Source organism: Notechis scutatus, chromosome 3 (genome assembly GCF_049901735.1).
Source record: "Notechis scutatus isolate UNSWTSFEM ecotype Mainland chromosome 3, rNotScu1.2, whole genome shotgun sequence".
NCBI lineage: Eukaryota > Metazoa > Chordata > Lepidosauria > Squamata > Elapidae > Notechis > Notechis scutatus.
In genome coordinates, this window is record NC_142011.1 from 115005588 (window position 1) to 115021096 (window position 15509).

At 37.2% G+C, this 15509-nt stretch overlaps 1 protein-coding gene across 1 annotated transcript in view; it reads right to left on the minus strand.

Annotated features, from left to right (window-relative positions):
• Positions 1 to 15509, minus strand: part of ARAP3 (ArfGAP with RhoGAP domain, ankyrin repeat and PH domain 3) — a 178058-nt gene that overhangs the window by 71378 nt on the left and 91171 nt on the right. The window contains exons 21-24 of the mRNA XM_026683190.2: positions 11907 to 12119; positions 10229 to 10334; positions 1501 to 1648; positions 1352 to 1420 (exon numbers count right to left, since the gene is read on the minus strand). Coding sequence (XP_026538975.2) covers positions 1352 to 1420; positions 1501 to 1648; positions 10229 to 10334; positions 11907 to 12119 — 536 coding nt within the window. The remainder of the gene's footprint in view (positions 1 to 1351; positions 1421 to 1500; positions 1649 to 10228; positions 10335 to 11906; positions 12120 to 15509) is intronic.

Below are 15509 nucleotides of genomic sequence, written 5' to 3' on the forward strand. Positions count from 1 at the left end.
TGATAGAGATTACTAATGCTGTTAATGTGATTTTGATTAATATGAATGATACCCAGAACCAACTCTGTTCACATACAATATGGATGTATAATTAAAAAATAATAAAAAATAAGCTATTTTCCAAAGCATCTGAAGGCCAGACAAGGAGTAATGGATGGAAACTGAACAAGGAGAGATTCAACCTGGAAACAAGGAGAAATTTTCTGACAGTGAGAGCAATCAACCAATGGAACAGCTTGCCTTCAGAAATTGTGGGAACTTCATCACTAGAAGCTTTCAAGAAGATACTGGAATGCCATCTGTCAGAAATAGTGTAGGGCAGGGGTCTGCAACCTTAAACACTCAGAGCCATCTGGACCCGTTTCCCGCAGAAAAGAAAGCACCGGGAGCCAATAATTTAACAACTGGTGTTACTGGGTCAAGTTGACATCACTCATTCCCACCCAGTCACATGATCCTGCCACACTTACCCAGATGGTCATTAGGGCAGAGAACCAGTTAACTTATTTGCCCCACCTGGCCCTGCCTCACCCCTCTCCTACCAGCCACCTCTTGCCACACTTGGCCTTAGGTGGCCTTGGGTCTTGCCACACTTGGCCTCTCTCTCTCTGTCTCTCTCTGTGTCTCTGTCTCTCTCTGTCTGTGTGTGTGTGTCTGATTCTCTGTCTCTCTCTCTCTCTTTCTGCCCCTCTCTTTCTTCCCCCCTTTCTCTCCCTCTCCCTCTCCCCCTTTCTCTCTCTCATGCCACTGCTGTTGCCAGGGGCAAGTGAGGCAAGGTTGCACTGTGGCTCCGAGTCGTAATGGGCTCCAGGAGGAGGAGAGGACTCCGTCTCCCCTATTGTAAAGCCTGCTGAATTTCACTGTGCTGCGCAAGGCACTGCGAGAACAGCAGGCAGCCCATGGAGGGGCAACAGCTTCAACCCCGAAGTGGCTTACAACTCTGTCCCCAAAGCAGGGAGAGGCGAGGGCTGCCTTGAGCGCAAATATACCACGATGAAGGCAGAATGGTGTTGCCATGAAAAGGCAACTACAGGGGCACTTCTCTCCCACTCTGGAATATGAAGCAAGTCTCCATCACCAGCCATTGCCCTTACCTTCTTAGGCCAGATGAGGAGTGACTGGGAGGTGAGATGAGGGGCCAGCCAGAGGTGTGATCAGCTGACAGGGAGCTGCAGCAGAGGACCGAAAGAGACCCATGCAGCTCCAGAGCCATGGGTTGCAGACTTTTGGTGTAGGATCTCCTGCTTGGGCAGGGGGTTGGACTAGATGGCCTACAAGGTCCCTTCCAACTCTGTTAATCCAGTAATACTAAGCAATACACAAAAGTGATGGGTAGTAGGCATTGTAGTACCTTCACATCCTGCCAGGTAGTAATCAAACTGTTCTCCAAGTCCATCTGTAACACCTGATCTTCATCAATCTAGAGTTTAAAAAAAGTTACAGTAAAATACACATAAAACAAATGTTTAATGATATAGGGGCAAGGAGATCCAGACTCACATTAAAAATATGAACATAGTTGTCAATCAAATCCTCTATCACCTTGACTTCTTGTTCCCCTTTTCCATTTGTCTGGAAGAGACTGGGGGCAAATAATAAAGCTAGGTTCTTGGTGTTCATCTGATTGAGATAGACGCATTTCTGTATCCTAGAGTGGAGAGCAAAAAAGACTCAATTAAAAGCTAATTGCTGCATCCAATGGAGGGAGGCACTGATGAGAGGGAAAACTGCAGGGTCTGGCACACTTGCAAACAGAAGTCTAGGTATAACTATCAACAAGAAAGATGGAGTGTCAGTTACATGGCGCTCTCAAATAAGTAAGCTATCTATATTCATTTCAGTCTGGTTTCAAAATCATTCATGGGATGGAAACATACTTTTTTGAGACCTGGATGGAGGAATACATTCCTTACAGTCCTTTTAGACTTCTCAGGAGTGTTTGATAACACAACATCATTCTGATGCTGCAAGAATTTGAACTTAGAATGAAACAGAACCACTGAAGCAAGAGTATCTCTAAGTGTACAGTATCAGTATTTAGCAGCGAGGAAGGATAGGTCAGTCAGTAAGCTCACATTTGTGGGGTCTAATGGAGCTCAATGCTCCCCCCCTGCTGTTTTAACATTTACACAAAACATATGTATGTGTTAATTAAACAGTTTGGCTTGAGCTGATGATAGGCAGCTTTATATTCTCAACTTGGGCCAAGCCAGAAATATTTTGAAAAGTGTTTAGGGACTGTTGAGGCCTGGAAGTTGAATACTAACAAGATGAAGTCATTTATACAAATCTTCATCTGCTTAAGACATAATTCTGGAGCATTGGACTTGCTCTTGAAAGAGGAGTTGTGTGATATGGAGGTCTCCTTGGATTTACAGCTCCTGATAGAAGATGACAGCTTTAGTCAGGGGGCACTTTGTTCATCTTTGGATGTATCTTCCCTATGACAGGAGGCAAGGGAATGGTCACTCATACACCTACATATGGTTGGATTATTACAATGGGATATACTGTATATTGGGCTGCCGTTGAGGATTACTTGAATATTGCACTTGGTCCAAAAAGTCATAGTTTTGGCAAATGTAACTACTGTCATCATTTATCTTACAATTGCTGTATTGGCCGTCAATAAATTTCAAGATACAATTCAAAGTGCTGGTTTTAACCAATAAAGTCCTATAGCTTTCCTCTTCGAGTAATGGTAGCACCATCACTATTGGGCTTCTGAAAATGTTTGAAAACTGGAAGCTTTTGGGGCGGAGCTGGTGTCACGGCGGTATGATGAGCTATCTTGACCCTCCAAGATCGCCGTCGATATCTCAGCTGCTGGACGGTCCTGATGGACCTAAACCGTCCCGTAGAGACGGTGATTGATAAGGGCATGTCCTGTTGATCCCAGGGACATCGCAAAGTCCCTGGTTGATCCAGGAAAAGCCCTTTTTGCCGGCGGTGGAGAGGAAGCCATTCAAGCTGCTGCAGCTGGGACAGCTCCAGAACAGAAGAGATTGAAAGAAAGTGTGTCAGTTTGGTGAGATGAACTTTTACTTATTATTTCTTGAAGAGAACACCCTGAAAGACTTAAAGTGGAATTAAACGTGAAGGGAAAAGAGTTTAAGCGGCGAGATTAAGCTAGTTATAGTGAAAGTTTTTTTTCTTTTCCCTTTTTATTGGAATTTTGAACTTGGTAAAGCTTCTTAATTCTAAACTGGACTGGTCCTTTTTAAATGTCCTATTCCTGTTGGTATTTCTTTTTTTAACAATCCTCTTGAAAGTTTGTTTTTGATTGAGACTCTTCTTTCTGATTTGAGATTTATTTCTTTTAAAATAAAAGATTTTACTTTTTTTTTTAATGTTCCTGGCTTTGGATATATGAGGGGAAGTGAAAGTGAAGGAAAATAAGTAGCACTGCTGCCTAGAGGCTTGGATACATTGTTTTCTTTTTCTTTTACTTGTTTATGTATTCGTGTTATACTCAAGGACTCTGAGCTTTGCACTGGAAAAGATAGCAGGATGAGCATGGCAGTTTGCTTACACAGGTGTCCATCTGTGAAACTAGAGAAAGCTGGAGTCCGGAGTTGAAGTTGAAAGAAAGAAGATTGAAGTGACCTTGAAAACACTGAACTGGAAACTTTGCTGATTTATCAAAGAGCCTTGAATATTTGGTGGCAGAGGCTTGCTTTACATTAGAATTGTTTGTTACTTTTTGCCTTCTTTTCTACTTCCCTCTTGTTGGGTTTTTTTTTTTTTTTTTGGATTTCGATTTTTAAACCAGGAACTAGAATGTAAATTTTTTATTTTTGCTTTTTTGTTTCTTTTTATTAAGAGAAATACATAGACTATTTTTTCTCTTTCTCATTTTTTTCTTTTGATTTTTATTTTTCCTTCCCTATCCTCTTTTTCTTTAAAAGAAAATTTCTTTTTATCCCATTTTCCATATCTTTCTTGTTTTTTTATTTTTTTATTTTTTTTTTTTTGTATATACTATTGCAACTAATTGAATTAAGGTATACAAGTGCCTGAATAATTTTTTTCCCTTTTTCTTTTTGGAGTGGCACTTGTTTGCCTTTGTTCTCCCCCCCCCCCTTTTTTTTCTCTCTCTTTCTTCACAGATAAGCATTACAAGATGAGTAGAAAGATAACAGCCCCAGCTTCCTCGATACCAACCTCCTCACCATCTGGAGGACAATGATCTATACAGACAATGTTACAACAGGAGAAAGAGAAAGAGAAGGAAGTGACACTGCAGATGATCATGCAAGGAATTCAGAAGATTGAGCAAAAAATTGAAAAGACAGATGAGAAAGTGGAAAATATTCAACAGATGATGATGAAATATGAAGACAGATTCAAAAAAAATGAAGAAGAACATATGCAAAGAGATAAGAAAATTGGAGAGATTGATACTCAATTGAGCAATGTCAAGAAGGGCAGGAGTGAACCATTGGGATGGGAAATCAATAGATCAGAATTTTATTTGAGATTTCAAAATGTGGAAGAAGGAAAAGGTGAAAATCTTGCTAAAATAATGACAGAAATACTGGCAGAAGCGTTAGAGATAACCAAAGAGAATATGATGGATGGGGTGGATGAAGTGCTCCATGTCTATACAAGATATGCAATGAGAAACAAGTTACCAAGAGAAGTACATATTAGATTTACCAAGAAGATAATCAAAACACAGATATTACAGGTGGCAAGAGAGAAAACATTAAAATATAAAGACAAAGAAATTGTAGTGCTGAAACAAGTACCAAGAAAAGTAAGAGAGATGAGAAGAGAATACACATTTTTGACTAAAGAGTTACTTAAAAGAGGAATAGACAAAAGATGGCTGATGCCAGAAAGCCTCTTGTTCACTTGGCAGGAACAAAGACACAGAATTGATACAGTCGGAAAAGCGGAGTTATTCTACTTAGAATTTTTTAGAGGAAAGGAGGAAGAAGAAAGGAAAAGAAGAGTCACTAATTGAAATTCAAGAGGAGTGTATAACAGTAATTGAAAAGGAAAAAGAAGGTGTGTACCCAGAGAGCAATGAGAATTAAGATCTACTAGAGCAATAAAACCCTCTTATAAAGCTTAACATGGATGAAAGGAAATTGATTACGATTAACATAAATGGACTTAATTTGGCTACTAAAAGAAGAAAAGTATTTCATAAATTAGAGAAATTAAAATTTGATATCATTTGTTTACAAGAAGTACATATTAAAAAACAACATGAATATATATTGAAACAAAACAATTTAGGGAAATTATTCACGTCGCTGACACAATAAAAAAAAGAGGCGTGGTCTTATATATTAGAGATACAATTGCAGTAGAACTAATTTATACAGATGACGATGGAAGGATTTTGATGGGGGAAATAATGGACAATAATGTTAAAACACTTTTAATTGCAATTTATGCTCCAAATGATAATCAAGAAGAATTCTACAGTAATCGAATTAGACTATGTTAATATTTGTATGATGGGAGACCTTAATGGGATAATTAATGATCGATTGGACTATAAAACACAGAAATCAACAAAGAAAGCTAGAAAGATATTACCAAAATCTTTCTTTCGAATGATAGAAGAATTAAACTTAAAAGATGCATGGAGAGAGAGAAATGTGGAAAGTAAGCAATATACTTTTTACTCAAACAGACATGCATCATGGTCTAGAATAGATAGGATATGGATGTCAGCAGAACTACTTACTAATATACGAGAAATTGAAATAGAACCAAGCACTTGGGCAGACCACAATCCAATGACAGTTATTTGGAAAGGATGTAAGAGGAGATCTAGATGGACTTTAAATAATATGATATTAAAGGAAAAAGACTTTAAACAGAAAATAGAGAAAGAATTGGTTTTCTTTTTTAAAGAAAATAGAAAAGAGGATACTTCTTTACAGAATCTCTGGGACACGATGAAGGCCTACACAAGAGGTTTGATAATTGACTATACAAGGAAAAGAAATATAAAACAGACAAAGACTTTTAAAACTTTGGAGAATGACTATGAAAGACTGGAAAAAGAGTTACAGAAGTTCCTGCAAAAAAAAGACATTAAGAATAAAATGGATATAATTAAACATAAAATGGGACTAATGGAAAAAGAGGAACTAGCACAAAAAATTAAAAATGCTAAACAGAATTACTTTGAAGATGCAAACAAACCAGGCAGATGGCTAGCCTATAAACTGAGAAAGGAAAGAGAATCAAGAAGGATTAATCAATTAATAAATGAAAAAGGACATGTTTGCTATGGAAATGAGGAGAAGAAAAAAACAATCATACAAGATTACTATGGAAAACTGTATTTTCAAGAGAATATTCAAGAAGAAAAAGTTAAGCAATAGTTACAGAAAGCAAATTTACCTCAGATACCGAAAGACATTGAAATAATGAACAGGTGGCAGAATGTAAGTTTCTAGGTATCACCCTGAAACAAGATCTAACATGGGGGGCAAATACTTTAGCCCTAGAAAAAAAGGCTCATCAACGACTGTATTTTTAAAGACTTTTAAGATCACAACAACTGCCAGAGAGTCTGTTGGTTGCCTTTTATCGAAGCTCCATAGAGAGCATTTTATCCTATTGCCTCTGTGTGTAGTTTAGGAGTTGTACAGAGGCGGAGAAAAGGGCACTCCAAAGAGTGATAAAAAGGGCACAAAAGATCAGCGGATGCTCTCTTCCCTCATTGGAGGATTTGTATAACATGGGATGTAGAAGGAAGATACAAAAGATCTTGAGAGACCCTTCACATCCAGGCCACTCGTTGTTTGAGATCCTACCATCAGGAAGACGATATAGAGTGCTGAAAGCCAGGACAAGTAGATTTAAACATAGCTTTTATCCAAGTGCTGTGATCAGGTTAAATGCAGAGTTATGAATCTGGTGGTCTTAACATATATATATCCTGGTTGTATAGTTTTTAACTGTTATTTGTTTTAATTTGTTTTACATTGTTATTTGTATATGTCTTTTGGTGTTGTTCAGTTGTATGTTGTGAAAGAGCACCTTATTTCATTGTTTTCAGGTTCTGAGTACAATGACAATAAATTTATCTAATCTAATCTAATCTAATGCTAGAAGGGAACATAATGATGATGGAACTAACAGAAGCTTTAAAAAAACAGAATGTTGGAAAAGCACCAGTCCAGATGGATTGCCAGTGGAATTTTACAAGACTTTCCAGGAAATACTGAATCTCCATCTGTTAGAAGTTATGAATGAAGTTATGTTAAAGAAAAAAATACCCCAAACACGGTCAGATGCATATATTACACTTATACCAAAGGAGGATACAGACCTGCAACAAGTTAAAAATTATAGACCTATATCCCTATTAAATTCAGATTATAAAATCTTCGCTTCAATAACTTTATACATGCTGATCAAAATGGATTCCTGCCAAAGAGACAAATAAAAAACAATGTGAGAATAATTCTGGACACTTTGGAATATTATGAGGCACATCTGGAAAAGCAAATGGCTTTGATGTTTCTAGATGCACAAAAAGCCTGACAATGTGAGTTGGCAATTTATGTTATTGCAATTGGAACAAATGGGCTTTGGTAAAAAAAATTATTCAAGCCATTGAAATGATATATTAAACAAACTGCAAAGATTATGATAAATGGAGAATTAACAGAATCTATAGATATAAGAAAAGGGAAAAGACAAGGTTGTCCACTGTCGCCTCTGCTGTATGTGTTAACTTTGGAAGTGTTGAATAGGAATATTAGAGAAGATAAAGAAATAAAAGGAATGAAAATTAAAAAGGAAGAGTATAAATTGCAAGCTTTTGCAGATGATCTGGCATTCATACTAGAGGATCCATTGGAAACAGCACCTAAATTAATAGAAAAGATAGAAGAATATGGAAAAGTAACAGGTTTGAAAATAAATAAAGATAAAACAAAGATATTAACAAAAAATAAGTTAGCAAGATGAAAGAAAGAGTTGGAAGAAGTTTTAGAAATACAGGTCACAAATAAGGTTAAGTATTTAGGGATACACATTACACCAAGATGTAGCATATTGAAGGAGGATAATTATATTAAACTCAAACAGCAGATTGCTACAGGTTTGGCAAAATGGGAAAATTTACAAATATCATTGATTGGGAGAATATCTACAATTAAGATGAATGTATTGCCTAGAATTCTGTATTTATTCCAGACAATTCCAGTCCGTCCAGGGAAAGAGTTTTTTGAAGACCTAAGCAGAACTGTGTTGAAATATATTTGGCAGGGAAAGAAAGCAAGAATAAAACTTAAACTGCTACAAGATGCAAAAATAAGAGGAGGGTTTGCCTTGCCTAACTGGGAGCTATATTACCAGGCAACAAACTTGATGTGGGTAAAGGAATGGATAACATTAAGAAACACTAGACTATTGACTTTAGAAGGGCATGACTTGCTGCTAGGATGGCATGCTTTCCTTTGGTACAAGGGAACTAAAACACAGGGGTACTTTAGAAGACATTATATTCGAGAGGCACTGTTTTTGAACTGGGAGAAGACAAAAAGACAATATTATTTAAAAATTCCATTATGGATATTTACTATTGAAGCTTTTTCCTATCCAGTAATATATAAAAAGGAACAAACAGTTAGATACAGTGAGATACTGAATGAAAAGGGTGAACTTAAATCTATGCAAGTGTTGGAATAACAAAGTGTAAAAATGAATTGGTTTTCATATTTGCAAGTACAATCTAGATTTGATAAAGATTTTAAAACAGAAGGTATTTATGATAAGTTGACTGATTTAGATAAAATTTTGATGGGTACTGATGAAAAGGTAATTAAAAAAGTTTATGGACATTTATTAGAATTTAAACTGGAAGAAGAACAAGTTAAAGAAACGATGATTGCTTGGGGGAAATTTTTTGGATTGATTTAGAGAAGTGGCAAAAATTGTGGTCACAAAATTATAAAATAACAATGTCAACTGCATATAAAGAAAATTTGTATAAGATGTTTTACAGGTAGCATCTACCCTCGACAAGAATTGTGAGAATGTTTAAGAATAAATCGGATAAATGTTGGAAATGTCATCAGATACCTGGCTCATATTTGGTGGACGTGCTCAGATGCAAAAAAATATTGGACTAAAATCCACACATGGTTGGAAAAAATAATAAAACAACACACAGACTTTAAACCAGAGATTTTTTTATTGGGAATTATACTGGAAATATACAATAAAGAATTGAAGTATTTGATTGTAAATATTTTAACAGCAGCTAGAATGGTGTTTGCTAAGAATTGGAAAAATGATAAAATACCTATGCAGGAGGAAGTTATTAAGAAAATTATGGACGGTGCTGAAATGAGTAAATTGATATTCGAAATTAGAGAACAAGAAGATAAACAATTTTATATGATATGGGATTTGTTTTATCAATGGTTGGACAAAAAGACATGGTAATGTAATAGATATGATGACTTTGTAATAGGTTTAATAGATATAAAACATTATTTAGACATATATAACCATTGGATGAAAGTATAACATACATTTTAAAATAAAATTTGAAATATCTCATCTAAAGTGATAGAATAAATAGTCTGGTCATGGATGATTAATAATTGATAAATATATAAGCATATGTTAGCTTGATAATGTGGAAATTTATATAAATTGAGAAATGATTACAAAAGGATAGCACAAAAGATTTGTAACCAACTGACATACTCTATGTATATAAGATGGAAGATGGTTTTTATGTTTTGTTTATATATGTTTGCCTTAAAAAATAAAAACTTTTTCAAAAAAACCTGGAAGCTTTTGGGAGTAAGACTTGTCACCACTGCACATATTGCTATTAGATATTGTAGATTTGATTGTTTTAATCTGGTTGAATTTATTTATGACTGCTAATAATTCAATAGTTGATTGCAGAACCAGGGGAACAAATCTTTTAGTAACAAACATGCAGGGCTTTGGGAGACAGATTTGAATCTTAGAAAATAAAAACGGACCTGGGAAACCAGATTCAAATCTAAGGTTCAAAAAACCAAACGTAGCAACAACTATACTATAGAAAATACTCATTTTTTGTTTTTGTTGTTTATTGTCCTTGATTTCTTTCTTTCTGCAGAGCTCAAATTCCACATTCTGAGATCTTAGTCTTTGAAACAAATGTATCAATATATCTAAGGGGCACTTAAAAAAATAACATGTCATGAGAGTTCTGACAGGAACAAATGAGGGAGAACAGACTAACCGATACAAGTGGCCAATCAAAGCAGCCAAGGTTCTGTGGTTGAGATGGGGCAAGCAGTTCATTAGCTCCTTATATCTCTCCAGGCGCTGGGGCTTCTGGGAAATTTCTAAGAAAGAGAAACATAGAACTGAATTTTAGTGACTATAGTTTGCATAAAATCAAAATATGTCCTACATTGATCAGAAATATGAGGTACATTCATCATATAGTTTGTTGTTTTTCTCTTTTTGCAAGATATATTGATTCAAGTGTAGAGACCAAGGGACAAATAAAATTGGTATCAGAAAACAAGGTTTCTATGTGTGCATTATTTTGAAGAGGATTGTGGAAGACACACTGTCAGATCCCTAAAGTGATATTGCCATTCAATTGGGAGAATGTACTGTTTCTTATTTTCTCTGACAACTGCTATTTTATAACCTTTATCCTGGTGCCTGAGCACCCTGAGATTTTCTCACCTTTTGGGGAATGTATTAGGGGAGAGGGCCATGTGGGTTGTTTCACTCTGAAAGCTGGAGAAAGATGTCCATGGGAATGCCTGCTTATCTGGTTCTCAGGATGGCTGTTACAATAACATCTTCACACCTGTGGATTGGCTGAATCCACATCTGACTGGAGGGAGGGATTCTACTGCCTTAAGTCTAACAGTACTGCCTAAGGGAATTCAGTGTCTGCTTTGATTGTCCTGCTTTCACTTCTGCTCAATAAAAGGTACCTTTTGAAATACTCAGTTTCAAGAGTTTTTACTTTCTTCAGTTAGGAGAGACAGATCGTTACACACAAAATTCCTGATAATTTTCTTCTGTGCCATCTGTTGATGATTCAGGTTACTTCTTAAGACAAAGTGTATAGTTCTAAATTTTTCTTTCTTTCCTATTTCTCTTTTGTCAGTGAATAATTTTGCCCAGCTAGCCCTCACTTTATTGAAGATTTTTATTGAAGATTTATACGCATTCAAGGTATTTTGCTTAAAGCAAGTATTAGCAACTGTTTTATGACTGTGTACATTTTTTTCCTGACAGGCAAAATAGAATAATACAGTTGGAAGGGACTTTGGACATCTTCCAACCCCCTGCTCCAGCAGGAAACCCTAACCATTCTGAACAAATGGCTGGCTAATCTCTTCTTGGAAGCCTCCAGTGATAGAGCATGCACAACTTCTGGATGCAAGCCACCCCACAATTAATTATTCTGCCAAGAAATTTCTCCTTAGTTTTAGGTTGGAGCTCTGTTTGATAATTTTCCACCCATTACTTTCTGTCCTGCGTCAGGTGCTAAGTTGACTCCCTCTTCTCAGTGCCAGCCCCTCAAATACTGGAAGACTACTATCATGTCACCCTAGTACTTCTCTTTACTAGGAAAGATTCTGAATGAATTGCATGCACACTGTAAGGCATAGCTATCCTCCCCTGTTTTGAAATATAGATAAAAATATGTTAGTTAAATTTAAAAATAGTTTTCCCAGTATTCACACTGATGATGGGAGATGGGCATTTCAAAAATGTGAAAAATAAATAAAATGATAAATTGTATAATTTTTGGAGGCTCAAGGCAAAGATTCAAGAGTATGGAAGCTTCGCAATGAACTATGTACTACAACCAACCAAAAAATGGTCTGCTGTCATAGAGACCCAAGCCACTTGATAAAGTAGGGCAGTATAAGAAAGAAGGATGAAACCTGTGGCCTCGTTCCACTGGGGATGTAAAAATGTAGTGAAGATAGTATCCTCGAGCTCCCGGAAAAATCTCTTCAACACATCTGTCACATCTTCAATGAAATTGTTACTGATATGCAATTTGACATTTCTTGCATCTCGTCGGAACTCCTCCATCAAAATTTTGATACGAGATTTTGCTCCATTCTTCCGATAAATACCTTCATGCTGTAACCCTGATGGAAAAGACAGAGAAACAGGCTTTATAACAATATGAAATGTATATAGATATTCTCAGTCATCCAGGTTCATTATTGTCCCAAAAGTGCATTTTCAAAAGGCAATTGGAATTTGGGATTTTTTTGAGCTGAAGAAGTTTCTTGGATGAGACACCAAATATCTTCAAGGAAAAAACAAAATCCAGTTGCTTTTTGAAAAAAGCAGTTTTGGGACAATATGACATAATATTTAATATTAAATGTTAATATACATATAATATCTTAATTGTAGAAAAAAGAAACAAGCATGGAACAGCAACTTCACAAAACTGCTTGTTACACCGGTTGAATCCCACTCCTGGTTGTGAAGCCCTACAAGGTATGGGATCAGGCTATCTATAGAACCATTTCCCTCCCAATATATTGGCACCTCCCACCAGTCAGGCAAGGAAGATATGTTGCAGATCCTGTCAGTTAAAATAACTCCAACTGACAGGATCTACGAAGAGAGACTTCTCTGCTGTTGCCCCTGCTCTTTGGAATATTCTCCCCACAGGGGTGAGGCAGGCCTACTCTCCTGCCCTTCTAAGAAGAAGTTTAAAATATGGCTTTGTGGCCTTGTGTGGGGAGCACAGAGGGGCAAGCAGCCATGGGTCTAGTTGGCAATCTGAGCGCTACTCCATTGCCTTTTTAAAACTAATTTATAACAGGGTTCAATTCTTGCCTTCTTTTAAATTCTACATTAAAAAATTACTCTTATATACTGTTTTTTATATTTTAACATTTTATTATACATTGCTCTGAGGGAAATGTGCAGTTTTAAAATGTGATCAATCAATCTTACAGAAAACTAAGGAACTTTAGGGAAAGGACTTAGGAAAGTGGTAGTTAATAAGTAGGTAAGAAGAGGGGAAAATACAGGAAAAGGAGGTAATTAATATATTTGAAAATCAGAGAACAGAAGTGGTAGTGATTGTATGAAGCTAAATAGCTATTTGCCATTAAGTACCCATAAGAACTATTTTTCTTTTTTAAAAATCTCTTCAAAGATAAACAATTTATTGTGGTCTCATAAATATTTTTAAAGACTTGTTTGGACAAATTCAAAACTTTTAAATTTGAACAAAAGCACTGAACTGTCTAGATCAGGGGTGTCAAACTCGATTTCATTGAGTGCCCATCAGAGTTGTATTTGACCTTGGGAGGCCTGGGAGGGGTATGGCTGGAGTGGGCATGGCCAGCTCAATGTCACTTGTGTCAGGGGCATCTGTGATGGCCCGGAAGGGGCTGGGTGGGATCCATTGTCTCCAGCAATGGAAGGGGAGGCCAGGGACAGTGCCAAATCCTTGTCCTCCAGAGGAGCCTCGCTGTCCCTGTCAGGCCATGCAGAGGATCCCTGGATGGTGGCACACTGTCCAGAGCCCTAGGCAGCAGAGGGCAAGTGCCCAGCCCGAACCTGGAGCACCCAGGGCACCAGGACCCCACAGCCCAGCCCAGCCCCGGTTCCCCGCGGTGGTGCCCGGCTGCTCTTACCTCCTCCTGGAGGCTGCTTCTGCTGTTCACTCTCTCCTTGGCCAGGTTTCTCATGGTGTGTACGGGAGGACAAAGTGTCTGGGTCAGAGGGAGGCCCACTCCCTCTCCATGCAAGGAATCCCAGCTTTGTAATCAAAGCACCCACAATAGGATGAGACACCACCAGGAGAGGTCAGGAGAAGGAGACAAGGGGATGGCAAAAGGACAGCAGGGCTGCTGGTGGCCAAGTGTTAAGGCAGGACTTCCCTCAGACCCTCTCTCTCATTATAATCTCCTTCCTTTCTTCTTTCCTTCCTTTTCCTTCCCTCTTCATTCTCCTTCCTTCTTCCTTCTTTTTCCTTCCTTGCTCTCTTCCTCTCTTTTTCTGTCTTTCATCTTTCCCTTTCTCCTTTCCTGTCCCTTCTTGGATGGTCAAATGTAAAAGGGGAAACATTTCTCCTTTTATTTTGTTTTGCTGAGCCCCATTTTTGGCCACAATGGCCTGCAGAAGCCCTCTGCAGCAAACCACCCCACTGAGCTCCATTTTTGCTGATAGAGGCACCACGGGCAAGTCCTTCACTGTTTTCAAGGCAGCCCTGCAGGCCAGATCTAACAACCCCATGGGCTGGATGCGGCCTGTGGGCCTTGACACCCCTCGTCTAGATCAATCAGGTTGACCTAGTCATAGTAATGGAGGACTTTAACTATCTTGAGATCAACTGTTACTGGGAGACAAACTGCATCAAGTGGAATCAAACAGGTTCCTGGCAAACCTAGCAGACAACTTGGTCTCCAAAAGGTACAAAAGGAACTAGAAGGTCAACTATACTGGACTTTATTTTCACTAACAGAGAAGAAATGATAGAGTGGGTTGAAGTTGCAGGAACTTTGGCAGAATTTCTGTCAGAATTAATGAAACCTGAAGCTTTTCTTTTAGGCATGATGGACAAGCCAATTGAAAAATAATTTGGGGTGCTATTCCTTCACATGGTGATAGCTGCAAGGATTGTACTTGCCAAACACTGGAAAGAAAAAGGGATGCTGACCATTGAAGAATAGATTTTGAAATTGAATCAGCAGAGATGGTGAAATTAATGGCTTTATTAGAGATAATGAACTAGACAGCTTTATAAGAGACTGCAAGGACTGCAAATCATTTGTGGACTACACACTAAATACAACAACAGATGGTTAACAGAGGGATTTGAAGATTAGTGTAATGTTTAGCTCAATCTGTTGACTGCTTTTTCGTATGTATGTATGTATGTATGTATGTATGTATGTATGTATGTACTGTATGTATCTATGTAAAAGAGGCGAATTTACTGTTTTGTTTTGTTTTTCTTTTCAGTGCCCAGCCATGGTGGATCCTGTATGTTAAATGTGAAATTTATTTGATCATATTTTTCTCTTTTTTTGTGTACTACTTTTTCTTTTTTGTTGTTGTTAGTGTTGAATATATGCTTTTGTTTTGTTTCATTTTGTTTGTTTTTCTGTTTTGTATTTTACATTTTATGATAAAACAATAAATAATAAAGAGAAACGATAGAAGGAGTTCAAGTGACCATGTGATATTGGAATTCAGTGTAATGCAGGCACACGCATTAGGACAAAGTTAAAGTAGTATCTTAGACTTTAAGAAAGCTGATTCCAAAAGATTTAGAGAGAACTTGGGAAGGATTCCATGGATGAAAATTTTTAAGGAGAAAACAACTCAAGAAGCTTGGGAAATTCTGAAAAGATGAGATTATAAAAACCCAGTCTACCACATTACTACTGAAAATAACAGATCTCAGAAGAAACCAGCATAGTTGCATAAAGAATTCTACAATAAACTGAAAGAGAAAAAAAAAGGACAAGTATAAAAAATTGGAAAGAAGGACATATAATTAAAGC